The sequence below is a fragment of the Bos mutus genome, chromosome 5 (assembly GCF_027580195.1).
Source record: "Bos mutus isolate GX-2022 chromosome 5, NWIPB_WYAK_1.1, whole genome shotgun sequence".
NCBI lineage: Eukaryota > Metazoa > Chordata > Mammalia > Artiodactyla > Bovidae > Bos > Bos mutus.
The window spans coordinates 13,509,852-13,537,682 of record NC_091621.1 but is presented as its reverse complement, the minus strand read 5'-3'; the positions used below and the strand labels follow the sequence as shown (position 1 = coordinate 13,537,682).

Here is a 27,831-nt window from a genome sequence, read left to right as displayed (position 1 = left end):
ACTCCAGTGTTCTTGCCTGGAGAATCCCGGGGACAGGGGAGCCTGGTGGGCTGCCGTCTATGGGGTCACACAGTCGGAGACGACTGAAGTGACTTAGCATAGCATAGCATAGCGTATGCAGACTACAAGCTAAATAATTCTTCTTCAAGAATATGTATAAACAGAGTGATCATTAACTATCATCTTATTAGGATTATTGATTTTCTATTACTTATAATTAAGATCCACTGATAAAAAGGTGTTAGTCGCTCAGTCATGTCTGACTCTTTGCAACCCCATTCACTGTAGCCTGCCAGATTCCTCTGTCCATGGGATCCTCCAGGCAAGAAACTGGGGTAGGTTGCCATTCCCTTCTCCAGGGGATCTTCCTGACCCAGGGATCAGGTCTCCTGCATTGCAGACGGATTCTTTACCATCTCAGTCACCAGGGGAGCTAGTACCTGTATAACATTATATGATTAGAAGGTGGTGATGTCAAGAAAGTACTCAATTTTATGAAATGTGACTCTTTCTACAATGTAGTGCACTTTCAATTGATTTTACTGTGTATTTTCTCTTTTTAGTGGATTTATCTTCTGTGGCAGATAAATGAAATCATTCACTGCTATAAGATGGAAGACATTGATGTTGTGATGGTGGCAGAGATCACGTTACGATTAAGTGAAATATTGGAATCTTTAGGAAACCCAAGAAGGAAATTTAAAAAATTTCTAGGTAAAATATTGAATTAAAAGGCATGAGGTTATTAATATATATATATATGAATATATAAGCACAAATTGTAATACTGTTTAACATCTGTTAATGGAAATCAGACATTTCAGTATTATGCTTCATTGATGATTTATAATCAAAGATAGAAGTAATATAGGTTCAACCAAGTTGATGTTAAAAAAAAAAAGTTACATGCTTTCTGGTTCAGTGGCAAATGAAAATCTTTGCGTCTTCTCCTCACTTGTATATTTCCCTTCTCTGTCCCTCATTGTCCACCTACACCACTCACCCTCCCTCCCCATTCTTCCTTTTTTCTTTCCTCTCCTCCTTTTAATCCTACTTCCTCCTCTTCCATTTCCTGCTAGAGTGTATAGTTCTTGAAGGAAGAGAATGTATACTGGTCACCATAATTCTTGACACCATCATGCTGCCTGCCACAGAGGAAGAGCTGGAATGAGTGGATCCATGTCCTTCTACCTTTGTCTCCTTTGTCTCTTCTCTCTTGATTCCCTCCTTTGAAAATTCTTCTTCTTTCTTTGTCCTGTTTCTTCTTTTCTTTTCCCTTTTTATCTTCTTCCTCTTTTTGCCCCCCTTTCTCACTCATTCTCCTCCTCTCCCTGTCCAATCCCTTCCTGCCACTATTCTGTTCTTCTTCTGGGAGATGCCTTCTTTCAGAGGATGCTTTGACCTCCTCATTCTTTCTTCTGCCTGTGATTGAACCCCAGAGTTGTCTGTGTCATCAGGTAACTCACATACAGAAAGTGAGGTAGAGGAGCATAGGGGTGCCTGCTTTCCTGTCTTACCCCTCTTATAGTGTGTGTGTGACATCTGAGGGATTCGGTAATAAAAGTTATTGTAATAATTGTTCTCCCAGAGATTCGCTAATCTGGCACTCCATTGTTGAGCTCAGCTTTGCAGATTGAATTAGGTAACTATGGTTCTCAAAGTTTGGTTGATATAAGTATCACTTGGAAACTTGTTAAAAATATGAGGCTCAATTCTATTGCACCTCAGTTAGTATGGACCTTTCTAGTCTTGATTAGCTTACCAGGTGATTTTGATATACTTAGAAGTTTGAGGACCACTGGTTAGAGTTCTCTGGCTAACACTTTCAATGACTTGAAGCCTTATTTTTCTCTAACTTTATAATTTTTATTCTGTACTGGGGTATAGCCAATTAACAATATTGTGGTAGTTTCAGGTGAACAGTGAAGGGACTTAGTCATGCATATACATGTATCCGTTCTCCTCCAAACCCCCCTCCCATCCAAACTGGCACGTAACATTGAGTAGAGTTCTATGTACTATGTAATAGGTCCTGTTGCTTATCCATGTTGAATATAGCAGTGTGTACATGACCTGCCCCAGCAACCATAAGTACATTTTCAAAGTTTGTAAGTCTTTTTCTTTTTGTAAGTAAGTTCATTGGTGTCATTTCTTTTTAGATGCCACATATAAGGGGTGTCATGTGATATTGTGCTTTCTCTGTCTTGAAGTCATACTTTTTGACATATCCTGTCTTAAAACATTTTTCCTTTAAAAAATTTTTATTATGTAGAATTTCAAATAGAGACATGAAATAAGTCACAGTACTCATCATCCAGTACCAGTAATTATGAACATTTTGCCAACCTTATTTAATCTCTCTTGGCAATACTTTCTTTTTTCCTGGACAGTTTTAAGGCAGACAGCATGTCATTCACCAACAAATACCTCAGCATATACACATACATGTGTGTGTGTTGGTCTATCTAACAGAAGGTTTTTTTTTCTTTTTACACAACCACAATGCTATTAATACATTATACCTTACAAAGTTAGCAAACATCCCTATGCCCCTGATTGTATTAAAATCTCTTGTTGGTTTGTTTCAATCAGGATCCAGTTGAGCCCATACATTTTATTTTCCATCATGTCTCTTAAATCTCTCTCTGTAACCTACAGTCCTCCTCTCCTTACCCCTGAAGAAACTGAATCATCTCCCTGGAAGATTTCCCACATACTGGATTTGGCTTTTTGCGTCCTTATGGTGTTAACTTGTTTCTCTACCTGATAGTTAGATCTGTCAGGTTGGTTATATTCAAGTGATACATTTTCAAAAAGTTTTCTTGTCAATCTTATTTTTTTTGGCAAGCGTACTTCATGCATACTCCCTATTGCATTGAGTCAGGAGGTATGTAATGCCTGATTGTTTCACTTGTTATGATGCAAAGATTTACCAGCGAGTTCAGGTGTTGTCACCTTGAACTTTTTCCTGGATTGGTTTCCCCAGAAGCAGATTCTGAGACAGAGTTGAGTGTAGCAGTTTATTTGGACTGCTATCCAGGGAAGCAGGGTGGTGGGGTGACGCGGGACAGAAGGAAAGGAAGCCAGTACAGGGTACTGGAAGTTCGTGAGAAGGCTGCTGTTGTGGGTATAGGACTTAGTCCCACAAGGGGCTTCCAGAAGACTGTATAGAATGTCCCTTAAAGAGCTGGTAGGCTGGGGTGTTTGTCGGACCTATATCTGTCATTGGTTAAAGGCTACTGGAGTAGGGGTGGAGGGAAGCCAGAAGAGGCTTCTGACTTCTATCATCTCATCCGTAGGTATTCTGTTGATTTCTTAAGTGCAGAACTTGCTTCATCAGCTATTTGGTTAATCTGGTTATTTTAAATCTTGTGGTAGACACTATTTCAGTTCAGTTCAGTCGCTCAGTCGTGTCCGACTCTTCGCAACCCCATGAATCACAGCACACTAGGCCTCCCTGTCCATCACCAACTCCTGGAGTTCACTCAGACTTACGTCCATCGAGTCAGTGATGCCATCCAGCCATCTCATCCTCTGTTGTCCCCTTCTCCTCCTGCCCCCAATCCCTCCCAGCATCAGAGTCTTTTCCAATGAGTCAACTCTTCACATGAGGTGGCCAAAGTACTGGAGCTTCAGCTTCAGCATCATTCCCTCCAAAGAAATCCCAGGGCTGATTTCCTTCAGAATGGACTGGTTGGATCTCCTTGCAGTCCAAGGGACTCTCAGGATTCTTTTCCAACACCACAGTTCAAAAGCATCAATTCTTCGGCGCTCAGCTTTCTTCACAGTCCAACATCCATACACTATATTTGCTACTAATATTTTATAAAAGTAACTTGAAGCCTTAGATGATCTGTTCTTCCAGGGAAGATTTATGCTTGCTTTTGCCAGATACATGAAGGCACTGCAACTTCAGGTTCCCATTAATCCACTTTGAGATAGTAAGATAATTTAAAGCTGAGATGCTCTTTATTCAGCCTATTTTCAGTTACTCTGACTCCTAGGATGTAGCCCCTTCTGGCTTTTCACCCTTGATAGGCCCTGGATACCAATCTCTGTTGCTTTAGCTCCTCAAGGCTGTCAAAGCACCATTCAGCTTCTCAGCTTACCTTTCCAAAACTGACGAAAATCTTCGGAGGGAAAAGTAGCTCGAAGGACATTCTCTAGGCCCGGGGCTCGCTTCCCAAGATCCAGGGGATACTCTCTTTCCAAGATACTGGCTCTGTACTGATATTTTCATTATTTTCTTAGCTTGCAGGAAAAAAAAAAAAAAACAACCAACCCTGTATTTTTCCAGCTTTTCCAGCCAGGGAAATGTTTCCAGAATATCTGTTACTAGAACCAAAAAGTCTAATGATTGCTTTTATAAAAAAAAGTCTAATTAAATTTATTGTTTTGTTTACTTTGGGGAGACTAATGTTTTATTGTATTTTATATTCTTTAGTTATGGATGGGCTTCATACAACTGATTATACTGATCCTTTGTTAAAATATTTGATTTCTGAAGAACTAGTCAATATTAGAACATGATCCATTTGTAAACTTGAAAACATCTACATTTATGTCATGAGCAGTTGTCCCCATTTAGATATGTAAATTTAAACTTTTCAAGCAATGTTACTCTCATCATCTTATTGGCACATAAAACACAAAGTACAAGTCATTCTAAGTTAATTATGATAATCTGCTTCAAGATGTTTATTAATATTAGTCTATTAAGTAATTCATTGTTTAATTGGAATTACTGAAAAATTTTTAGACTGGAAAATTAGCATTGTCATATACATTTTTATTATTTGTATTCCTTTAATTAAAGCCAGACTTCTCTGACATTTGTCTAAATTTACTGTTAGTTTATGAATGTTTTTCAATGGATTTTCCATAGAATGTACAGAAAGACAATCTCTTTACCATAATATTACCTTGCTGATAATCAAGATTTTTGAATTGGTTTGTTGTATTACAAAATGCTCTTAAATTTACTTTTATAAAGACAAAATATAACTAGCTGGAAGAAATAATTTGGTATGCAACTTCTAAGTGTTGAATCATTTCTAAACTCATGAATAATTAAAAAGATAACTAATATAGGATAATGTTTTTTTATGATTGTGATTCACTGTTAATTCCCATTTTTTTCTTTCATCCTTTTATTTCCTTTGGTCCTCTTTCTCTCCATTTCTTTCTCTCCTACTCACTCCTTCTCTTCTTCCTATTTTTCCTCTCTTTTATTCTCTTTTTCCTGAGCTCCCTCCTTCTTTCCCCTGCTTCCTTTTCTCCCTCCCTCCCTTCTTTCTTCCTCTTTCCTTCCTTCCACTCTTTCTCTCTGTTTTTCAGATGTATCTTTAAAGAGAGGGACTAGTGAAATCTTTGGGGGTCCGAAAGGGAGCATAGATATTCTTCCAATAATAAAGGTAAGGTACTGCAAAATATTTTAGAAAATACAGTTAAAAACATTTAATTTTAAATGTTTAAAATTTAATTTTTAAAAATACTATTACGTCTGTAAATGTACAATGATTAGTTATAGAAGTAATTTTGAGTATTTACTATCTGAGAAATTATGGTTTCTATATACATTGAGAACTATAGGAATATTTTTCTACCTTTTGTTTTTACTTTAGAAAAAAATCCAATCAACTTCAAAAATAAGCTAGATAAAGGGTCTTAGAAGGAGTTATAGTTATATTACTATTGGTATTTTGAATGTTGTATTTCATAGACTCACAGAGCAGGGATGTCCTCCTTAGCACTTACCTGCTTTATGAGTCCATGAGTTACAACATTCAAAAAAGTAGCTCACTTTTTATCTTAGTGCTGTGTTTGTGAGGTTGATTTATATAGTCACAGTGATCATTTTCACTACTACATTTTATTGGACCAAGGTTGCACAGCTAAGTGGATTTGAAGTTAGAGTGTTTCCTTCAAAGTTCAGGCGTTTAGCGACTATGCTATGCTGTCCATTGATTATAAAAAAGAGTGTCTTCAGAATACTTGTATAAAGTATACTTTTTTAATACACAAAAATGCAAGTGCTAAGAAACTGGCTATAAATCAAATATCATAAGTATATCAGAACTTTCTTGAATATTATATTCATCTCTAATAAAAGGCTTCAGGGAATACAATTTTGAGTTTTCTATGCTGCATTGTGTCTTGAGAGGTGAGAAATTTGAAATTGACAACAGAAGATGTTTGAACTGTGTAAGAGATTGAGGGGGCATAAGAGCTGTCTGCCAGTGGCTTTTCCAGGGATCATTTGCAGTGCTTATTAAATACATAGCTTCCTTTTTTCCATTTTGGACATAGTGAATCATAATTTCAGGTATGAGGTTCTCAAAAGTTTGTAATTCAGGTGTGAGGTTCTTAAAAGTTTGCCAGGTAGATTCTTAAGGAAACTAGAATTTAAGAATTACTTGCTTAGTGTACTGGCACTTATTCTGTGAGGCTTCGTACAGGAATAGGAATAGTAGTAGAAGTTACAAAGTACTAGATTTTGACTTGGATAGAAAAATTCTGGCGATTAAAGGCACTAAATGAAATGGATTTCTTAGAAAGTGACCATGAAGAAACTGAAAATCATTTATGAATTATTGCTACTGTTTTTAAATTAGAAAAATGCACTCTTTTCTTGATATAATTTATTGCCATCTGCTAGGAAATTGTCAAAATAAACATAGAAGTCTATAATGACTAGAGTGTGAATAGCACCTCTAAACTTTTGCCACACGCTACCTGCTCAGCTGGATGGGGGTGTGCGGTGTATGGAGTAGGGGTGATTCACTGATACGGCCTAAGGGCGTAGCAGTTGATATTGAGGGACTTGGAGTTGAATTCTGACTTTAATGTTGACTGTGTGATCTTAAATAAACTAATCTGTTTGAATGTGTGTCCTCCTTTGTAAGATGATAACAGTAATATCTATCCTACTGGTAGTTTTTAAGTGATTCAGTCCAAATGAGATGTTGATAACATCGTGGCACATGGTGGCAACTCAGTTTTTCTCTTACATTTCACAAAGGGCACTGAATCTCAACCTAGAGTCTCAGAGCTATTTGGAAGGGAGTGAAGTGGGGAGAAGGAGTGAGAATTTATTGTAAGGAGAGTCCAAAATCCATATGCTCACCTAGCAAAGTCTGCAGGTGGGGTAAACTGTGTATCTTTCATGTTTGTTGTTAATGTTCAGTCCCTAAGTTGTATCCCACTCCCTGCAACCACATGGACTGCAGCACTTCAGCTTTCCCTGTTTTTCACTATCTCCTGGAGTTTGCTCAGACTCATGTCCATTGAGTTGATGATGCCATATCATCTAGCCATCTCATCCTCTGTCGCTCCCGTTTACTCTTGTCCTCGCTCTGTCCCAGCATCAGGATCTTTTCTAATCAGTCAGCTCTTGGCATCAGGTGGCCAAGATATGATATCTTGCATATACACATGGAACTATTTAAAAAATATATAGGGTACTATTGTGATTATATATATATATTTTTTAAAATTTACTTTAAAGTTTTACTGAATTCATGGCTATTTTTGACAAATGGATTATAGTGTTAGTTGCTTAGTCGTGTCCAACTCTTTGTGACCCCATGGACTGTAGCCCACCAGCCTCCTCTGTCCATGGAATTCTCCAGGCAAGAATACTAAAGTGGGTAGCCATTCCCACCAGAGAATAATAAGTGCCTCATAGGATTATGGTAATTTAAAAATTAGTCCACATAAAGCATTTAGCCTAGCACTTGGAACACATTTTAATTCAATATTAGCTGTAATGATATTACAGTATTAGCTGGGCTTCCATTGTGGCTCAAACGGCAAAGAATCTGCCTGCAGTGCAGGAGACTCAGGCTCAACCCCTGGGTTGGGAAGATCCCCTGGAGAAGGAATTGGCAACCCGCTTCAGTACTCTTGTCTGGAGAATTCTATGGACAGAGAATTCCATGGACAGGCTACAGTTCATGGGATCGCAAAGAGTCGGACATGACTGAGCAACTAACTTCCATTTTCACTAGCTGTAACGTTGACAAATGACGGTGGTGGTGATGATGATGCTAGAATGTGTGTGTGTGTGTGGGAGGTCTTTGAAACTTTTTGGTGTTAAAAGCTGCACTCAGAGACTTCTGTTTGTGGCTAAATGGGAAACTAGACGACCTGAAAAAAGCTCTTGCTGCAAAATACTTGGAAATTTTGGAGAAAATTAAACAAATATCCTCAAGCACACCACAGAGTTCGCAAGAAAGTAAGGTAAATCCCAGGAGCCAAAATAGAAAGGAGAACTGAAAACCAGAATGGTCAGTTTATAAACAGATGCTGGAGTAGGTTGTTGGTCTCAGTTACAAAGAAATTTAAATTAACCACCACTAAGGGAAAAGAGATGAGCCTTGGACATATGAGAGATGGGGCTTGGAACTCAGACTCACACATTTAGTTAGAGCCTACAAGACTTATCCCAGGAAAAGGTCAACTAGGAAAGTATCTGCCTATTCGGTAAGGAGGTTTCTCAGTTTGGGTACTGAGAAGTGGAGTAAACATGAGAAAGGCTCTCTTCCTAATAATTTGGGTCTGCCCTCATGTTGGTCTGTCATTCAAATTTACACTGCTTGGGTTGCTTAGGAAACTCTTGGAGCCTGTGATTCCTTTCTTTTTTAATTAAAAACTTTTATTGAAGTATAGTTGATTTATAATGTTGTTAATTTCTTCTGTACAGCAAAGTGATTCATTATGCATCTGTATTCTTTTCCATTATGTTTTATCAGGAGATATTGAGTATAGTTCCCTGTGCTGTATGGTAGGACCTTGTTTATGAACCTGTGATTCTTGAATGGAGATATCTAGCTATACATATGTTGAATGGATGTGTGTAATCAAACTATGTATATTCCAGAATGCAGGGATGATTTAACACTAGAAATTCCATAATGCAATACACCACATTTGCAGATGAAAAGGAAAAAATATGACCACATCATCAGATAAAGAGGTGCAACAAAAGCATTTGACAAAAACAACAATCACCTTTTAAAAAATAACCCTTAACAAGTTAGGAATAGAAGAGAACTTTTGTATCCCATAAAGGGTATCAACCAAGACCTTTAATGACGGTTACACCTCTGGTAAAAGATTAAAAGTAATCCCTTTATCCCGATGTACAAACTTAGATGTCTGTCATTCTTCTAATCAACATGCCCTAGGGGTCTTAGCTGTGTGAAAAAAGAGAAGCAGAAGAAAAGGTAGGCCTGTAAAGAAGTCTCAGACTAGTCTAGTAACATTGCACACTTTTAGTAATAGCGGTCTAAATGTTCATGGGGGAAGAGTGGATAAGTGAATTGTGATGCAGTCCTTAGCAATACCATTTCATCCCAGCCATGAAGGTGAATCAGCTGCAGTGGCCTTGAACTAGAGTCAGCTGGTATCATTGCTATCCCCTTCCGTAATCAGCTTCACACTAGAGTGAGAAAGACCTGGAGCTACATTTCCCACCATCTCATTTCCATATGGTTCTAGGTTAGTCTTCTAATTAGGGTTATTTGAATGAATTTGTTACACACAAGGGAAGAGAGAGTTCTTATACTGCAGAGGAGGATGCAAGAAGATAATTGATCAGCCTTGCTTAGCAAGCCCTTGCAGTTCCTTTGTTTCAGTGTGGTAGACACTTGAGATTGTCACCTGGCTCCTGGATTCTTAGCTTGCTGCATGCACTAAAGTCATCCCTGACAGCTCTCTTGATCTTTGCTCCCCCAGGGCTTCCAGCAGTGATGGACACTTCTAGTTCTGTCCATTAAATCCCTTTCTGCTTGGAATACTTAGAATAGCTCTGTGTTCTTAACCAGACCCTGCCAGACACCCTGAGTTCCAGGAGAAGGTTTCAATGACATATGGTTGGGTGAAAAAAATCAACTGCAGAATTTCACAAGAGAATCAAAAACATGCAAAGCTATATTGCATCTTGTTAGTGGACACATACATATGTAGTAAAAATTTAAAAACATGAAAAAGAATGGAAACCAAATTCAAGGACAGTGGCTTCCTAGGGGTGGGGATTTTGAATTACTGTGAAATTTGGAAGTGTTGTATATGATTTTCCCTTAAATCTGAATTTTCTGTTTTGTTTATAAAATTACTTTAGAAAAAACCTGAAGAACAGTTATTTATGGCCTATGAACTTCTTGACAAAGCCATTGATGGCATAAATTTGAACTGCATGTTAACTGCTTTGCCAAATGGATCATCAGTGATTGACCATTGCTATGCCACGGTGAGAATGAGAAACTCTTACATTAGACTTATTGTCCTTAACTAGGAAGCATAGGTAAGTAAAGAATGATCTATGGTGGTTCCCCTCTCACAGACTGGAAATACATTTCTCTCCTCTCAGAAGAAATCAAGGAGGGTGAGGAGTCTTTGAACCTGTCATTGAAAGGCCATTGGTGAATGTGGAAAGCAGAGTAATTATTGTGTAAGCCAGATTTTAAAGGGTTAAGATGTGAGCATAACTTAAAGGCTAAGAATAAAATGATAACCTGAATAATAATAGGATAGAGCTATTTTTGTATGTTTCGATAACTGTATTCCTTTTTAATTTTTGCTTCAATTCTACTGAAGCACAACCACTATATAGATGGAGACATGTGCAAACCAGTCACACCGAATAATTTCATAATGGATTTGCATCTTGAACTAATTCAAGCCCAGCACCGAATAGCTGTTGTGCTTCTTGACCAGTTGCAAGGTAGTAGTCATCAAAGCAGATAACTTGTTCTGAATCTATTTTAAGACATGTTCAAGCGTGGAATCAATTTTATTTGTGAATAATGTTCTTGTTGACCAGGTGTTTTTCAGATAAACTTTGTTGCTTTGTTTTTTCTTACTTCCCTGATTAATATCAATAGATAGCTTTCATTATTTCTTTACACCTTGGTTAGCAAATCAGTAAACTTCTGAAAAATTAAATTATTTGAGTTATAGTAAACTTTTGGTATTTTCTTAATTAAGCAAACATTTATTGAAGTGAATATCAAGATCTGGGAACTGTTTTTAGGCTTGGTCCAAAAAAGACACAGCCTTTAATTTTGAGCTCTAGATAAGTAAGCCAACTGTAAGAGTCAAGGTTCATAAATGCAGTGGAAGTGGACTCAGAGTGCTTGCTCTTGGCACACAGAAGAATATAACTGACAAGAAAGTCAGGGATGGCTTCCTGAAAGAGATGAGAGTTGACCAGAAAGCTAGCAAGTGTCTTTATGAAGAAAATTGAAAAGGAGGCAGTCATTTCGAATGGAGAAAGCAACTTTTAGCAAGGTGGAAGCAATTATATGAAGTATAGAAACTGCTGGAATTCTCTTATGGCTGCAGTAAAGAGCACACGTGGGAGACTGACACAACTAAGCCTAGAGGTAGATCACAGAGCTTGAAGGGTTAAAGGGTTTATATATTATCCTGAAGCTATTGAACTGACCTGAACTGAACTGAATTGAAAAATTTAGAGAGATATCTCTGACAGCAGTGTCAGAGGCTAGATGAGTTGGATTATGTTGCATCATATACACGGTTTGTTGTTCAGTGACTTTGTCCAACTCTTTGCAACCACATGGACTCCAGCATGCCAGGCTTCCCTTTCCTTCACCATCTCCCTGAGTTTGCTTAAACTCATGTCCATTGAGTTGGTGATGCCATTCAACCATCTTGTCCTCTGTTGTCCCCTTCTCCTCCTGCCTTCAGTCTTTCTCAGCATCAGGGTCTTTTCTAATGAGTCAGCTCTTTGCCTCAGGTGGCCAAAGTATTGGAGCTTCAGCTTCAGCATCAGTCCTTCCAGGGACTATTCAGGACTGATTTCCTTTAGGATTGACTGTTTTGAAACTAGATTTAATCAAATGTTGGTTAATTAAATAATATTTGAGTGCAGATTTTTTTCTCCTCAGCTTTATTAAGATATTATTGACAATTACATTATGTAAGTTCAAGGTGTACAATGTGCAGATCTGCTACACTAATACATCATAAAATGATTATTGTTACAGCATTAGCTAACAACTCCAGCACATTACATAATCGCTGTTTCTTTTTTTGTGGTGAGAATATTTAAGATTTACTCACTTAGCAACTTATAAATATATACTCTAGTGTTATTAACTATGATCCATGCTATATATTAGCTCCCCAGAGTTTATTCATCTTATGACTGGTAGTCTGTACCCTTTCACCAATATCTGTTTCTCCACTCCCTCAGCCCCTGGTAACCACCACTCTACTCTATGTTTCTATGAGTTTGGCTTTTTTAGATTCCTTGTAAAAGTGATACCATCCAATATTTGTCTTTCTCTGTATGATTATTTCACCTAGCATGATGCCCTCAAGTTTTATGCATGTTATTGCAAATGGCAGGATGTCCTTCTTTCTCATGACTGAATAATATTCCATTGTGCATGTGATATATATCTATATCTGTCTACCTCTATATGTACATCACATCTTCTTTCTACATTCACCCGTTGATGGACACTTAGGTCATTGTGATATCTTTGTTGCCATATTTTAGCTATTGTGAATAATGTTGCCTTGAAAATGGGACCATAGATATCTCTGAGATCTTATTTTCATTTCCTTTGTGGATATATCCAGAAGTAGATTTCTGGATCATATAGTAGTTCTTTTAATTTTTAGAAATTTTTAATTTTTGGAAACCTCCATTATGTTTTCTGTAGGGGCTTAACCAATTTACACCCCCACCAATAGTGCACAGTGGTTCCCTTTCATCCACATCTTCTCCAGTGTTTGTTATCTCTTGTCATCTTGATGATCAGTTCAGTTTAGTTGCTCAGTTGTGTTCAACTCTTTGCAACCCCATGAACTGCAGCACGCCAGGCTTCCCTGTACATCACCAACTCCAGAAACGTACTCAAGCTCATGTCCATTGAGTCAATGATGCCATCCAACCAGCTCATCCTCATCATCCCCTTCTCCTCCCACCTTCAATCTTTCCCATCATCAGGGTCTTTTCTAATGAGTCAGTTCTTCGCATTAGGTAGCCAAAATATTGGCACTTTAGCTTCAGCATCAAGTCCTTCCAATGAATATTCAGAACTGATATCCTTTAGGATTAACTAGTTTGCTATCACCATTCTAGTTGACAGCCATTCTAATAGGCATGAGGTAATATCTCCTTGTGGTTTTGATTCACATTTTCCTAATGATTAGTGACGTTGAGCATCTTTTCATGTACTAGAGAGCTATTTGTATATGTTCTTTAGAAAAATGTCGTTTAGTTACTCTGCCCATTAAAATCAGAGTTTTATTATTAAGTTATATGTGTTCTTTATATATTTTGGAAATATGTACATACATACTTATATTTACATGGAATTAATTATTATTTCTTTGCAGTATCTGGATCTGCTTGATATTTTTCTCTGCCTTATTGAACTGCCACCCTGGCACAGATGATCACTTTTTTCCTCCTGTCATCCATTACTGTCTATGCTGCCGTCTGACTAATGTTGCCTAAGAACTGCTTTTGTCATTCTTATTCAAGAACTTTACAATGGGTGTCTGTTGATGATTGTGCTATAAAGTGTGACTCCTGTATTGGGCATTAAAATTTTTCTTGCGGTCTCATCTTTCTTATCTCCAATCATTATAATCATGAGAACTATCAGTTAATTAGCATTTATAATGCCCTAGGTGCTGAGAGAATGGTGCATTATTTTCTGTTTTCCATGCAGGTAAATTTCCTTATCCTTTGCCATTAAAGAAACTTTATATTTTTAAGTGGTGTCTGTTGACATCTTTTCATCAGGCAGTCATCATCCCGTGGTGGCTCATGTGCATTAGCACAAATAATTAAACCTCAATAAAAGGGTTTATTGTAAGGTTATTACAGGTACCTTATTTCCAGGTCTTTTGAGAACTAGATCTAGAAAATCAAGAAAGTTTCTTGATATATTTTCTACCTCCCTGGGTCAGCATACCTTCATCTTCTTTTCCCTCATCCTGCTACCTCTTTCCTGGACCACCATGATGGTTAGTCTCAGCTACACACCAGGATCTCTCACTGCTCATAACCAGCTGGCAATAATTTGTGTGTTAGTTGAAAATTTTGAGAGACTCTGATTTTATCAGCCATGGAGAGCAGAGTGGAGATCTTCATGTGGTACCCAGAACTCTTGCAGGGACCATGGATGGAGCAATTTTGAAAAGCTTTTGAGGCAGGAAAGTGACCAAGAGTAGGTTGGATCCTATTTATCAACATTCACGATGATTTTATTTAAAGTGAAATAGAAAATCAAATATTTTTATAACTTGAAAACTCTTCATGTCCTCATACTGTGGCTAATAAAAGAATTTAATGATAAAACTCTATTATATTTGTTTGAATTTTTATCTATTAATGAAAAAAGATGACCTATGATAGAGGATTTGATTTAGGTCATACCTGAATGGTCAGAAAGCAACAGTTAGAACTGGACATGGAACAACAAACTGGTTCCAAATAGGAAAAGGAGTACGTCAAGGCTGTATATTGTCACCCTGCTTATTTAACTTATATGCAGAGTACATCATGAGAAACGCTGGACTGGAAGAAACACAAGCTGGAATCAAGATTGCCAGGAGAAATCTCAATAACCTCAGATATGCAAATGACACCACCCTTATGGCAGAAAGTGAAGAGGAACTAAAAAGACTCTTGATGAAAGTAGAGTGGAGAGTGAAAAAGTTTTCTTAAAGCTCAACATTCAGAAAACGAAGATCATGGCATCCGGTCCCATCACTTCATGGGAAATAGATGGGGAAACGGTGGAAACAGTGTCAGACTTTATTTTTCTGGGCTCCAAAATCACTGCAGGTGGTGACTGCAGCCATGAAATTAAAAGACGCTTACTCCTTGGAAGGAAAGTTATGACCAACCTAGATAGCATATTCAAAAGCCGAGACATTACTTTGCCAACAAAGGTTCGTCTAGTCAAGGCTATGGTTTTTCCTGTGGTCACGTATGGATGTGAGAATTGGACTGTGAAGAAGGCTGAACGATGAAGAATTGATGCTTTTGAACTGTGGTGTTGGAGAAGACTCTTGAGAGTCCCTTGGACTGCAAGGAGATCCAACCAGTCCATTCTGAAGGAGATCAGCCCTGGGATTTCTTTGGAAGGAATGATGCTAAAGCTGAAACTCCAGTACTTTGGCCACCTCATGTGAAGGGTTGACTCATTGGAAAAGACTCTGATGCTGGGAGGGGTGGGGGGCAGGAGGAGAAGGGGACGACAGAGGATGAGATGCCTGGATGGCATCACTGGCTCAATGGATGTGAGTCTGAGTGAACTCCGGGAGTTGGTAATGGACAGGGAGGCCTAGCGTGCTGCAATTCATGGGGTCGCAAAGAGTCGGATAGGACTGAGTGACTGAATTGAACTGAACTGAATGGTCTAGTGGTTTTCCCTACTTTCTTCAATTTAAGTCTGAATTTGGCAATACGGAGTTCATGATCAGCCACAGTCAGCTCCTGGTCTTGTTTTTGCTGACTGTATAGAGCTTCTTTACCTTTGGCTGCAAAGAATATATCAATCTGATTTCAGTGTTGACCTTCTGCTGATGTCCACGTGTAGAGTCTTCTCTTGTGTTGTTGGAAGAGGGTGTTTGCTATGACCAGTATGTTCTCTTGGCAAAACTCTATTAGCCTTTGCCCTGCTTCATTCCGTATTCCAAGGCCAAATTTGCCTGTTATTCCAGGTATTTCTTGACTTCCTACTTTTGCATTCCAGTCCCCTATAATGAAAAGGACATCTTTTTTGGGTGTTAGTTCTAGAAAGTCTTGTAGGTCTTCATAGAACTGTTCAATTTCAGCTTCTTCAGCATTACTGGTTGGGGCATAGGCTTGGATCACCATGACATTGAATGGTTTGCCTTGGAAACGAACAGAGATCATTCTGTCATTTTTGAGATTGCATCCAAGTACTGCATTTCAGACTCTTTTGTTGAGTATGATGGCCACTCCATTTCTTCTAAGGGATTCCTGCCTACAGTAGTAGATATAATGGTCATCTGAGTTAAATTTACCCATTCCAGTCCATTTTAGTTTGCTGATTCCTAGAATGTCGACGTTCACTCTTGCCATCTCCTGTTTGACCACTTCCAATTTGCTTTGATTCATGGACTTAACATTCCAGGTTCCTATGCAATATTGCTCTTTACAGCATCAGACCTTGCTTCTATCACCAGTCACATCCACAACTGGGTGTTGTTTTTGCTTTGGCTCCATCTCTTCATTCTTTCTGGAGTTATTTCTCCACTGATCTCCTGTAGCATATTGGGCACCTACCGACCTGGGGAGTTCATCTTTCAGTGTCCTATGTTTTGCCTTTTGATACTGTTCATGGGTTCTCAAGGCAAGAATACTGAAGTGGTTTGCCATTCCTTTCTCTAGTGGACCACATTTTGTCAGAACTCTCCACCATGACCCGTCTGTCTTGGGTGGCCCTACACAGCATGTAAAGCGTGAACTTCTAGATGGTCAAGCTGGTTTTAGAAAAGGCAAAGGAACCAGAGATCAAACTGCCAACATCCTCTGGATCATCGAAAAAGCAAGAGTTGCAGAAAAAGATCTATTTCTGATTTATTGACTATGCCAAAGCCTTTGGCTATGTGGATGACAACAAACTGAAAAATTCTGGAAGAGATGGGAATACCAGACCACCTGACCTGCTTCCTGAGAAATCTGTATGCAGGTCAGGAAGCAACAGTTAGAACTGGACATGGAACAACAGACTGATTCCAAATAGGAAAAGGAGTATGTCAAGGTTGTATATTGTCACCCTGCTTGTTTACCTTATATGCAGAGTACATCATGAGAAATGCTGGGCTGGATGAAGCACAAGCTAGAATCAAGATTGCCGGGAGAAATATCAATAACCTCAGATATGCAGGTAACACCACCCTTATGGCGTAAAGTGAAGAACAACTAAAGAACCTCTTGATGAAGGTGAAAGAGGAGAGTGAAAAAATTGGCTTGAAGCTCAACATTCAGAAAACTAAGATCATGGCATCTGGCCCCATCACTTCATGGCAAATAGATGGGGAAACCATGGAAATAGTGTCAGACTTTATTTTTTTGGGCTCCAAAATCACTGCAGATGGTGATTGCAGCCATGAAATTAAAAGACGCTTACTCCCTAGAAGAAAAGTTATGACCAACCTGCTGCTGCTGCTGCTGCTAAGTTGCTTCAGTCGTGTCCGACTCTGAGCCACCCCACAGACGGCAGCCCACCAGGCTCCCCCGTCCCTGGGATTCTCCAGGCAAGAATAATGGAGTAGGTTGCCATTTCCTTCTCCAATGCATGAAAGTGAAAAGTCAAAGTGAAGTCGCTCAATCATGTCCAACTCTTAGAGATCTCATGGACTGCAGCCTACCAGGCTCCTCCATCCATGGGATTTTCCAGGCAAGAGTGCTGGAGTGGGGTGCTATTGCCTCCTCCTAGACAGCATATTAAAAAGCAGAGACATTACTTTGCCAACAAAGGTCTATCTAGTTAAGGCTATGATTTTTTCCAGTAGTTGTGTATGGATGTTTGAGTTGGAGTATAAGGAAAGCTGAGCACCAAAGAATGGATGCTTTTGAACTGTGGTGTTGGAGGAGACTCTTGAGAGTCCCTTGGACTGCCAGGAGATCCATTCACTCCATCCTAAAGGAAATCAGTTCTGAATATTCATTGGAAGGACTGATGCTGAAGCTGAAACTCCAGTACTTTGGCCACTGATGTGAAAAGCTGACTCATTTGAAAAGACCCTGATGCTGGGAAAGATTGAAGGTGGGAGGAGAAGGGGATGACAGAGGATTAGGTGGTTGGATGGATCACCGACTCAATGGACTTGAGTTTGAGTAAACTCTGAGAGTTGGTGATAGACAGGGAGGCCTGGCGTACTACAGTCCATGGAGTTGAAAAAGAGTTGGACATGACTGAGCGACTGAACTGAACTGAACTGAACTGAATGATAGAGGAAGCAATAATTTTACAAATCGATAGTTACTCTTTAGTGTTTAGAAAATATTTCCTTTCTTGAATGTAAGCCTGATTGTAACGACAGTCTTCTTCTCTTTCTTCTTCAGTTTTGCAGACTCCAACTGTGAGCAAAAATACATCTACCAAAGGTACAGAGAAGCTAAAAAAACCTGCAAGCCCTGATTGTTTTACAGGTAATTAAAATTTGGATAAAATGCTTTTCCAAATTTCTTCAGGATAGTTTTTATGTTGCCCTTTTGGTAAAACATTTGTCTGCTTTTACAGAATTAAGTGTGATGAATAAAATAAGGAAGAATAAACTATCTAAAGCAATTTATTTGATGCAGAAAACTCTTCTAATATTTGAGAAAGATGCAACCTGTTCTTCTCTACAGAACTACTTGACGGTAACAGTGTATACCATTCCTTACTTTAGTCCAGACTTGAAACCCCTGGTAAAAATGAATCATTTATTGCTCTTTTCTAAAAATAATGTGTTGCCCTTAACATTAGATTATGAACTTTCAGATTTTCCATGTTTAGTCCTCTCTTTGTGAAGTAAAATAGTTCTAAACAGGAAAATTAATGTATATCTCCTGCCTTGAACTCTGTTGAAATGAGAGATTCTCCTTCTGCAGGGGGGACCTTACATAGGGAACCAAATAAAATCAGAAGGGTTCAAAATGAGGTAAACTGTAGAATGTAAGTGACACTGTGTATGCATAAATGCATTCCTTACTATGGAACTAAAATACTTAAAGTCCTTGGGCTAAGACACTTTCCTAAGATGGAGATTGCTGATTTATGGACCAATTGCCTTACTGCTGTCTCTCTGTGACCTGGAAATGGTTCTGTCTTCTTACTAATTCATTTATGTTGATTTTAGAGTTTAAATTTCTGAGGGGAATCACATTTCTGTTTTATTTTGTCCCTATGCATCACAAAACTTTGATTGTGTTGGGTGAATGAATGGCACATGATAAATTAGAGACTACCAGTAGCTTGACTGACACAGGGTAGAGGAGTGTAGGTCAAAGCTACGGGGAGGATACAGCATTGAAGAAGAGTCTGACATCCAGTGGGGATCCTATAATAGAAGAGGGAAAGGAGATGAGACTGAAAGCACATACAAAGCGATTCCTCTTCAAGCAGGGTGGACTGCAGAGCAGACACCTCATCCCTCTGATGTAGAAGGCAAGGAGCAACAGACAGATATAGATTTCTATAAGTCTGTTGTGGAGGCAGAGAGTTGAGTGGATACTTTCTTATCTTAATCATCTGTTAAAGTAGGAGGCAAGGAAATCTGCCAACCATGAAATGTGGGGCTAGGTAGATGGACTGAGGAGAGAGAAGGTGATGGGAGAGTGGAGAGGAATGGATGAAGGAGCGAACTCTAAGATAAAGGGCTGGCCAGCATTCTGAAGTTCTAGCTGAGGCTGAAGACCGTGGATTTCCAGAAGGCCCCATCTGCATGCTGGTATGATGTTATCCTGGTGTGGTGTTCTTAGTAGCTGTGACAGTAGAATACTTGTGACAGAGATCTGTACCAGACTGGACTTTTTCAAAAGTATGGAAGTATAGGTTAAAAGTTCACAATGAGAAATGGGTGCAGATTGAGTAGAGAAGGCAGTAACACCCACGAAGGCTTTTAAACTTTTAAAGATGTGGCAGACTATGGAGATATCAAGAGATCGGACCTCTGTATGAGGTTGGGGGCCATAAAATCAGAATTTGAGAGAGTTAGAAGGATAGGTGTTTGAAGTCAGGAAGTAGAATATTGGAATTTCAGATTTCTGGCATGTAGAGTTTCCTGATCATGAGTCCGTCACTTCATTTATCCAACAAATGGTTTTGAGGGCCTGTGATCCATTCAGCAAATGTTTCAAAGCAAGTTGACTATGTGCCTGGTATTATGCTGAGTACAGGGGATAAAAACAAAGATTCTTTCTTCATTCAACTGATATTGATGGATTGCCTACTCTTTGTGGTTTCTGCCTTCAAGATAAATCCAATCTATGGGAAAATAGACATGTAAGTAAGTGATTATGAGTCATTGTCATAAGTGCTTTAATTGCAAGAGTGCCAGGGAAATTCAGGAAGAGAACACCTAACCCAACAGTGGAGAATGTTTGAGGAAACATTCGGAAAAGATGACACAAAGTTGAATACTGAAAGACAGGCAGGAGTTGCCAGAGACAGAGAAAGACAAAGGTGGAAAGGACATGCAAGGAAGAGAAAACAACTTGTGCAAAGGTCCTGAGGCTGGAAGGGTCATAAAATGCTTATAGTTCTATAGGTCATTCAGTGTGACAGAAGCTAAGATGCAGTGGCAAAGGGGAGAGGGGTGTTTGGAAAGGATAGTAAAAGGTGAGCCCAGAAAGAAAGTAGAGTCTAGTTCAAAAGAAATCTAAGGATTCTGGATGGATGCTGCCAGTATTCAAGGGGAGAAAGTCTGTCCTGGCCGTATTCAGGGAGAGCCTTGATACACTAGAATCTCCAGCATTTGAATGAAGGAATTTGATGATGGTGTTGGATCATCTCAGCTGACCAGGCCAAGCAGTAAGTGATCTCTGTCAGAAGACTCCTGGGGTGCGTTCAGGATCCCATTTCTTAGCAGCTGCTTCTACAACCAATCTTTATTACCCAGTGTTTGAGGGACATTGGTACTGCAGTCCTATTTCGATGGCAAGTAAAGCTTATCTTTTAGAACTGTTTCTTTCAGGACTCATTTCTTTCATGGCCTCTTAGAGTTCAGAGAGAGTAAATCCTCCAGGATTTTCCCTTTTGTTTTATTATGGCACAATTTTGTCTTTGCTACTGCTACTGCTAAGTCACTTCAGTCGTGTCTGACTCAGTGCGACCCAATAGATGGCAGCCCACCAGGCTCCCCCATCCCTGGGATTCTCCAGGCAAGAACACTGGAGTGGGTTGCCATTTCCTTCTCCAATGCATGAAATGCTATCATAATATACCCATTCCCCTGTTATGTCTCTATGTTCCCACTATCGTGATTGGAAACACATTGGAGATGTGGGAAAGCTGAAGTGTTCATTTTCTTCTCCTTGTGTATCTTTTCTTTCTATTTCTTAAGTGAAACTATTTTAACTTAAGAAAAATTAAAATATTCTGTTAAACTCATGAGAAGCATTTAGAGGCTCCACTTTTTTTTTTTTTTTTAATGAGGGGCCCTCCATAGGATTGTCACCAGCTGGGAAATGTTGAATATTTTTTTAGAAGTCCTGAAATCGTCCATCGCCACCTCTGCTCCTTCATGGCAATTTTTTATCCTAGTGTTAAAAAGCTTAGTGATTAGTCCTTAGGGTACTCTGATAAATGACGATGTTATGGATCAAATAATTGCCAGAATTTCTTTCCTTAAAGAAGACAAATAAATTTCTCTCCCTTGGCAATCATTTTTTTTTTTTCAGGCTATATTACAGCATGCTTTACATTATCATCATCTGGTAATAGAATTATCCCCAAATCAGTATCTGATGTGTCACCTGATACCATAAAAAAGATTAGGAAAGCCTGGGTCTTTGCAGAACTCTTCAATAATTCATATCATGTTTCAGTTTTTCAGAAGTTTCCTGACCTCTTAGAGATGAATGCTCTCATCAGGTGTCTGTTTTATTCTAAGTCCATTAAAGGTGGAGCAGCTTGTTGCCACAGATAAGGGACCAACTTTTGATAAGAACCTGTTAGCCTTCCAGATGAGATGGTTGGCTTTTTTTTTTTTTTATTGTGGGGATTAATTTTTCTCATTTTCCTCTGTTGGTTATTTGACTTCTGAAAGTCCTTGTTGGCATTTTACACACTATACCTCTGATTTATTTTAATGGCTTGCACCTAGAACCAGCCCGAGATGTCCCTGATCTTCTACTTCTGATCAAATAGAGGAATCAGCATATGGCTTATGATCTTCACTCTTAGTTCACTTCAGAGTCTAGCACTCCAACACTGAGCATCTTTACAGTGTAATTTCTCACTGGGCAGAGGCAGGAATACTCTTCAGTGCAAGTGTTAAGGGTACCAGGGCAGGTTATACACTGCTCTTTTCTGTCTAGCATCCACTTTCCTTTCCAAATGTCACCTTTGGAGGAATTTCTTCTTCCCCACTAGATGTAATCAGGTGGGACTTTTCAGGGCCACTCTTCTCAGCCAGCCAAGAGGATGACTGGTGAGGCAAGCTAGGCCGATAGGTTGTTCCCTCCTTGGAATCTGAATCTTGAGCAGAGGGATAAAAAGACAAAAATTAGTTGGCATTCAGGACTTTCCAGGTGTCTCAATGATAAAGATTCCCCCTGCCAATGGAGGAGCCTCAGGAGACGGGTTCAATCCATGGGCTGGGAAGATTCCCTGAAGGAGGAAATGGCAACCCACACCAATATTCTTGCCTGGAAGATTCCATGGATAGAGGAGCCTGGTGGGCTATAGTCCATGAGGTTGCAAGGAGTCAGACATGACTGAGCACACACAACACACACACACACACACACACAGTTGGCATTCATTCATTCTGATACCCATGTCCTGATCAGATTCTTTCAGTTGTATTCTGAGGACCCTCTTGCCTCTGGTCCTGCTATGGTCAAAGTCTCATTTTCCTGTTGCTTCTGTTACCAAAGAACCCTAACTGATGCATCTAGTGATCTTGTACTGTTTGTTGAAACTTGAATCAGTAATTGACTGTTCCAAAATTCAGTTATAGTGCTTCAACTCTAAGCAAAGAGAGCATTATGGATTAGCAGATTATTTTTTATAATCAACACAAAATCTAATTTTATGGCCCTAATTTGGAACCATAACTAATGAAGAAGCCCAGCCACTAGAAGTTCTAATCACTCCTGGTTTTAATATTTCCTGAATTTACAACTCAGGGCTTCCCAGGTGGTGTAGTGGTAAAGAATCTGCCTGCCAATGCAGGTGATACAAGAGACTTGGGTTTGATCCCTGGGTCAGGCAGATCCCATGGAGGAAGAAATAGCAACCCTCTCCAGTATTCTTGCCTGGAGTATTCCATGGACAGAGGAGCCTGGTGGGCTGTAACCCATGGGGTGGCAGAGTCAGACATGACTGAGGGACTGAGCACAGTGCAGAGCTCCTAAATACTATTGTATTAACTATGCTACCAATTGAAATGATTTTCCCTATTTTGTAGCATTCTAGTCAAATCAATCCTATTTGCTTTTTTGAGGAAAAGTATATGTAAGCCAATTTATTTCAGAGACCTTCTCAGTTCTTTTAAATTGTTCCATGCTAAAATCTTCCTCATAAAGAGTAAACCCCTTTTTGATTCTGACCCTCCTCTTATGAGGTCATATTTTGACCCCAAGTCTTCAAAAGAAGACTTCAGTCTTTTAGCATATTTACATTTTAGGATTTTTTTTCTTTTAAATATTTTGAGGTTATTGCAGTGAAAACATCATCTAGGTTGCATTTTCATGCTTCTTTTAAACTTCACTTTGCATTAAGACAAGAAATCATAGTGGTTAGACGTAGAAGGATCTTGATTAGAGCTGTGGTTCTACTGCTGACTAGCTATATGACCAAGGTCAAGTTACTTATGCTCTCTTAAGTTTTACTTTCTTCATTTGTAAAATGGGTGATCTTGGGGAAGATTTTATGAAATGCCTATAAAATACTTAACATTTGGCACAGAGTAAGCAGTCAGTATGGAGAAGGCAATGGCAACCCACTCCAGTATTCTTGCCTGGCAAATCCCATGGATGGAGGAGCCTGGTAGGCTGCAGTCCATGGGGTCACTAGGAGTCGGACACAACTGAGCGACTTCACTTTCACTTTTCACTTTCATGCATTGGAGAAGGAAATGGCAACCCACTCTAGTGATCTTGTCTGGAGAATCCCAGGGACGGGGGAGCCTGGTGGGCTGCCGCCTATGGGGTCTCACAGAGTCGGACACGACTGAAGCAACTTAGCAGCAGCAGCAGCAAGCAGTCAATAAGGGCTTCCCTGGTGTCTCAGATGGTAAAGAATCTGCCTGCAGTGCGGGAGACCTGGGTTTGATCCCTGGGTTGGCAGGATGCCCTGGAGGAGGGCACAGAAACCCACTCCAGTATCCTTGCCTGGAGAATCCCCATGGATCGAAGAACCTGGTGGGCTACAGTCCACAAACAGCGACTAAGCACAGTATATGCAGTCGGTAAATGTTAGCCATTATTATTACTACTACTTCTATTCTCTCTTCCACTTTAAGCACTCTGGGATATTCTGTTTTGTCGTATCAGAATAATTTTTGGTGCTTTCGATAGATTTTTCTCTAGCAAACTACACATTTTTTTCTGTCTTTTCTCTTAGATCTTATAAGTTGTATATTTTATTCTCAGCAATATTCTTTGTTAGGATTCTTGGATATGACTTAACCTACTTTTCATCTCCTTCTGAAATGTACATAATATTGTTGAGAACCCAAAATATACTTTGAGAGATCTACTAGATGAGGAATAAATATGGTGCTTTATCATTCCAGTCTTATGATTGTTATCATGCCCTTCAAAGTTGCATTACATCTTTCCATAAGTGTTCTGCTGTACTGTGGATGTTAAGGCATTTTCAGATATATTTAACATCAATCTGTCCTTATAAGCATTGCATGCATGCTGCATGCATGCTAAGTTGCTTCTGTCGTACCTGACTGTCTGTGACCCTATGGACTGTAGCCTGCCTCTCCTCTGTCCATGGGATTTCCCAGGCAAGAATACTGGAGTGGGTTGCCATGGCTTTCTCCAGGGGATCTTCTCAACCCAGGGATCGAACCCGTGTCTCCTCTGGCTCCTGCATTGCAGGCAGATTCTTTACTGCTGATCTACTAGGGAAGCCCTTTAAGTATTGAGTAGCTTATGAAAAGAAGTTGGTCACATGTTCTCTAATGGGAACTATAGGGAGAGAGATTGCATTCAAACGATTGTACTTTGGACTTCAGTACTATTGTGGCAATAAAACAGTATGGTTTTTTTTGGAATTATTTTTTGAAATTGAAGTGTTGCTGTACAATATTATGTAAGTAACAGGTGTACAATATAGTGATTTACAACTTTTAAAGGTTCTATTCCATTTATGTGCATGCTTAGTTGCTCAGTTGTGTCTGACTCTTTGTGGCCTTTTGGACTGTAGCTCTCTAGGCTCCTTTGTTCATGGAATTTTTCAGGCAAGAATATTGGAATGGGTTGCTGTTTGCTTCTCTGGGGGATATTCCTGACCCAAGGATTGAACCCATGTCTCCTGTATCTCCTCCATTGCAGGTGGATTCTTTATCTACTAAGCACTGGGGAAGCCCTACTTCATTTATAGTCATTATAAAATATTGGTTTTATTTTCTGTGCTGTACAATATATCTTTGTAGCTTATTTTATTTTAAATTAAAAAAATTATTGGAGTATAGTTGATTTACAATGTTGTGTTAATTTCAGGTACACATCAACAATCTTGGTTTGTAGTTTTCTTCTCTTGTGTTGTACTATCCTTGTCTGATTTTGGTATCAGGGTAATGCTGGCCTTGTAAAATCAGTGTGCAAGTGTCCCTTTCTCTTCAGTTTTTTGAAACAATTGGAGAAGGATTGGTGTTAATTCTTTAAACTTCTGGCAGGAGTTTACCACTGAAACCATCTAGTCCTGGACTTTTATCAGGAAGTTTTTGATTACTTATTCATTTTCTTACTTGTTACTAGTATGTTTGTATTTTCTATTTCTTTATGGTATTTCACTATTGGTAGGTTGTGTATTACTAGGAATTTATCCACTTCTTCTAGGTTATTCAATTTTTGGCATATAATTGTTCATAGCAGTTTCTTATGATTCTTTGTGTTTCTGTGGTATCAGTTGTCTCCTCCTTCATTTCTTTAATATGTGAGTCATTCTCTATTTTTTATTCATCTAGCTAAAAGTTTGTCAATTTTTTAAATCTTAAAAAACAGCTTTTGTTTTAGTTGAGATTTTCTATTGTCTTTATGGTCTCTATTTTATTTATTTCCCCTCTGATCCTTGTTATTTCGTCAACTAACTTTGATCTTAGGATTTTTGTTCTTCTGTTTCCTTGAGGTGTGAAGTTAGATAGTTTATTTGAGATCTTTGTTCTTATGGTGGACATTTTCACTACAAACCTCTTATTTTGCTGAATCCTGTAAGTTTTGGTATGCTGTGTTTTCACTTGTCTTAAGATACTTTTTGACTTCCCTTTTGATTTCTTTTTAAATTAATAATCTTAAAAACTGCTCAAATGTATTTTTGGCCATTGAACCTGTAATCATATTTTTTCTCATTTGATTTATGGATAAGTTAAATTATATTCCTAGATTTCCTAGTATTAAATCATCCTTTTATTCCTGAGGAGACAACATAATTACAGTACACTATTCCTCCAATATATTATTAGATCAGTGAATTAGTATTTTATTTAGAATGTTTGCATTTGTATTTGTAAAAAGATTTCTCTATGTTTTTAAGTGCAGTCATTTTTTCAGGTTTTGTTATCAAAGCTGTAATAGTTTTAGAATATTATTTCAGAAGCTGTCTATCTTTCTCTGTAGTTATAAATTTAAATGACATAGGAATTTTTAGTTCATTGAGATTTGAAATATTAACTTTTAATAATATCATTTAAGATTGACACTTGTGGGAAGTAGGTTTTTGGATATCTGAGTTTCTTTCATCATTATTGCTGTGTTGAGTTTTTTTTGCTTTTGTATTTTTGAGTTAGGTTCTGTATTTCCATCTCCAGTGATCAGTGATAATGTGCATCTTTTCATCTGCTCACTGACTATTTGTGTTATCTTCTTTGGAGAGATGTCTATTCAAACCCTTTGTTCATTTTTTTTTAATTTATTTTTTTATTGAAGGATAAATGCTTTATAGAATTTTGTTGTTTTCTGTCAAATCTCAATATGACTCAGCTATACATATACATATATCCCCTCCCTTTTGAACCTCACTCCCCTCTCCCTCCCCATCCCACCTCTCTAGGTTGATACAGAGCCCATGTTTGAGTTTCCTGAGCCATACTACAAATTCCTGTTGGCTATCTATTTTACATGTGGTAATGTAAGTTTCCATGTTACTCTTTCCATACATCTCACCCTCTCCTCCCCTCTCCCCATGCCCATAAGTCTATTCTCTATGTCTGATTCTCCATTGCTGCCCTGCAAGTAAGTTCTTCAGTACCATTCTTATAGATTCCATATATATATATGTTAGAATATGATATTTATCTTTCTCTTTCTGACTCACTTCACTCTATAATAGGTTCTGGGTTCATTCACCTCATCAGAACTGACTCAAATGCATTCCTTTTTATGGCTGAGTAATATTCCATTGTGTATATGTACCACAACTTCTTTATCCATTCATCTGTCGATGGACATCTAGGTTGCTTCCATGTTCTCAGTTCAGTTCAGTCGCTCAGTCATGTCCAACTCTGCAACCCCATGAACCACAGCACGCCAGGCCTCCCTGTCCATCACCGAATCCTGGAGTTTACCCAAACTCATGTCCATTAGTCGGTGATGCCATCTAACCATCTCATTCTCTGTTGTCCCCTTCTCCTCCTGCCTTCAGTCTTTCCCAACACAGGGTCTTTTCAAATGAGTGAGCTCTTCACATCAGGTGGCCATGTTCTAGCTATTGTAAATAGTACTGCAATGAACAATGAGATAAATGTGTCTTTTTTCAATTTTGGTTTCCTCAGGTAAACCCTTTGTTCATTTTTTAATGGAATTTTTTCATTATTGTTTATTTTTATTATTTTATTATTTTTTATTATTGCGACTGTTCTTTATATATTCTGAATACAATTCCTTTATCAGATATATGATTTGCAAATATTTTGTTCCATTCT

At 38.7% G+C, this 27,831-nt stretch overlaps 1 protein-coding gene across 6 annotated transcripts in view; it reads left to right on the top strand.

Moving 5' to 3' along the window:
* The window catches only part of CFAP54 (cilia and flagella associated protein 54), a 304,320-nt gene that overhangs the window by 45,757 nt on the left and 230,732 nt on the right, over positions 1-27,831 (top strand). For all 6 annotated transcript variants that reach the window (XR_011464166.1, XM_070370322.1, XM_070370320.1 and 3 more), the window contains 6 exons: positions 564-714; positions 5,338-5,414; positions 10,124-10,252; positions 10,600-10,726; positions 18,089-18,175; positions 18,267-18,388. Coding sequence is in view for 5 of the 6 variants with exons in the window: in XM_070370322.1 (XP_070226423.1) it covers positions 564-714; positions 5,338-5,414; positions 10,124-10,252; positions 10,600-10,726; positions 18,089-18,175; positions 18,267-18,388 (693 nt within the window). In the remaining variant the exon portion in view is untranslated. The remainder of the gene's footprint in view (positions 1-563; positions 715-5,337; positions 5,415-10,123; positions 10,253-10,599; positions 10,727-18,088; positions 18,176-18,266; positions 18,389-27,831) is intronic.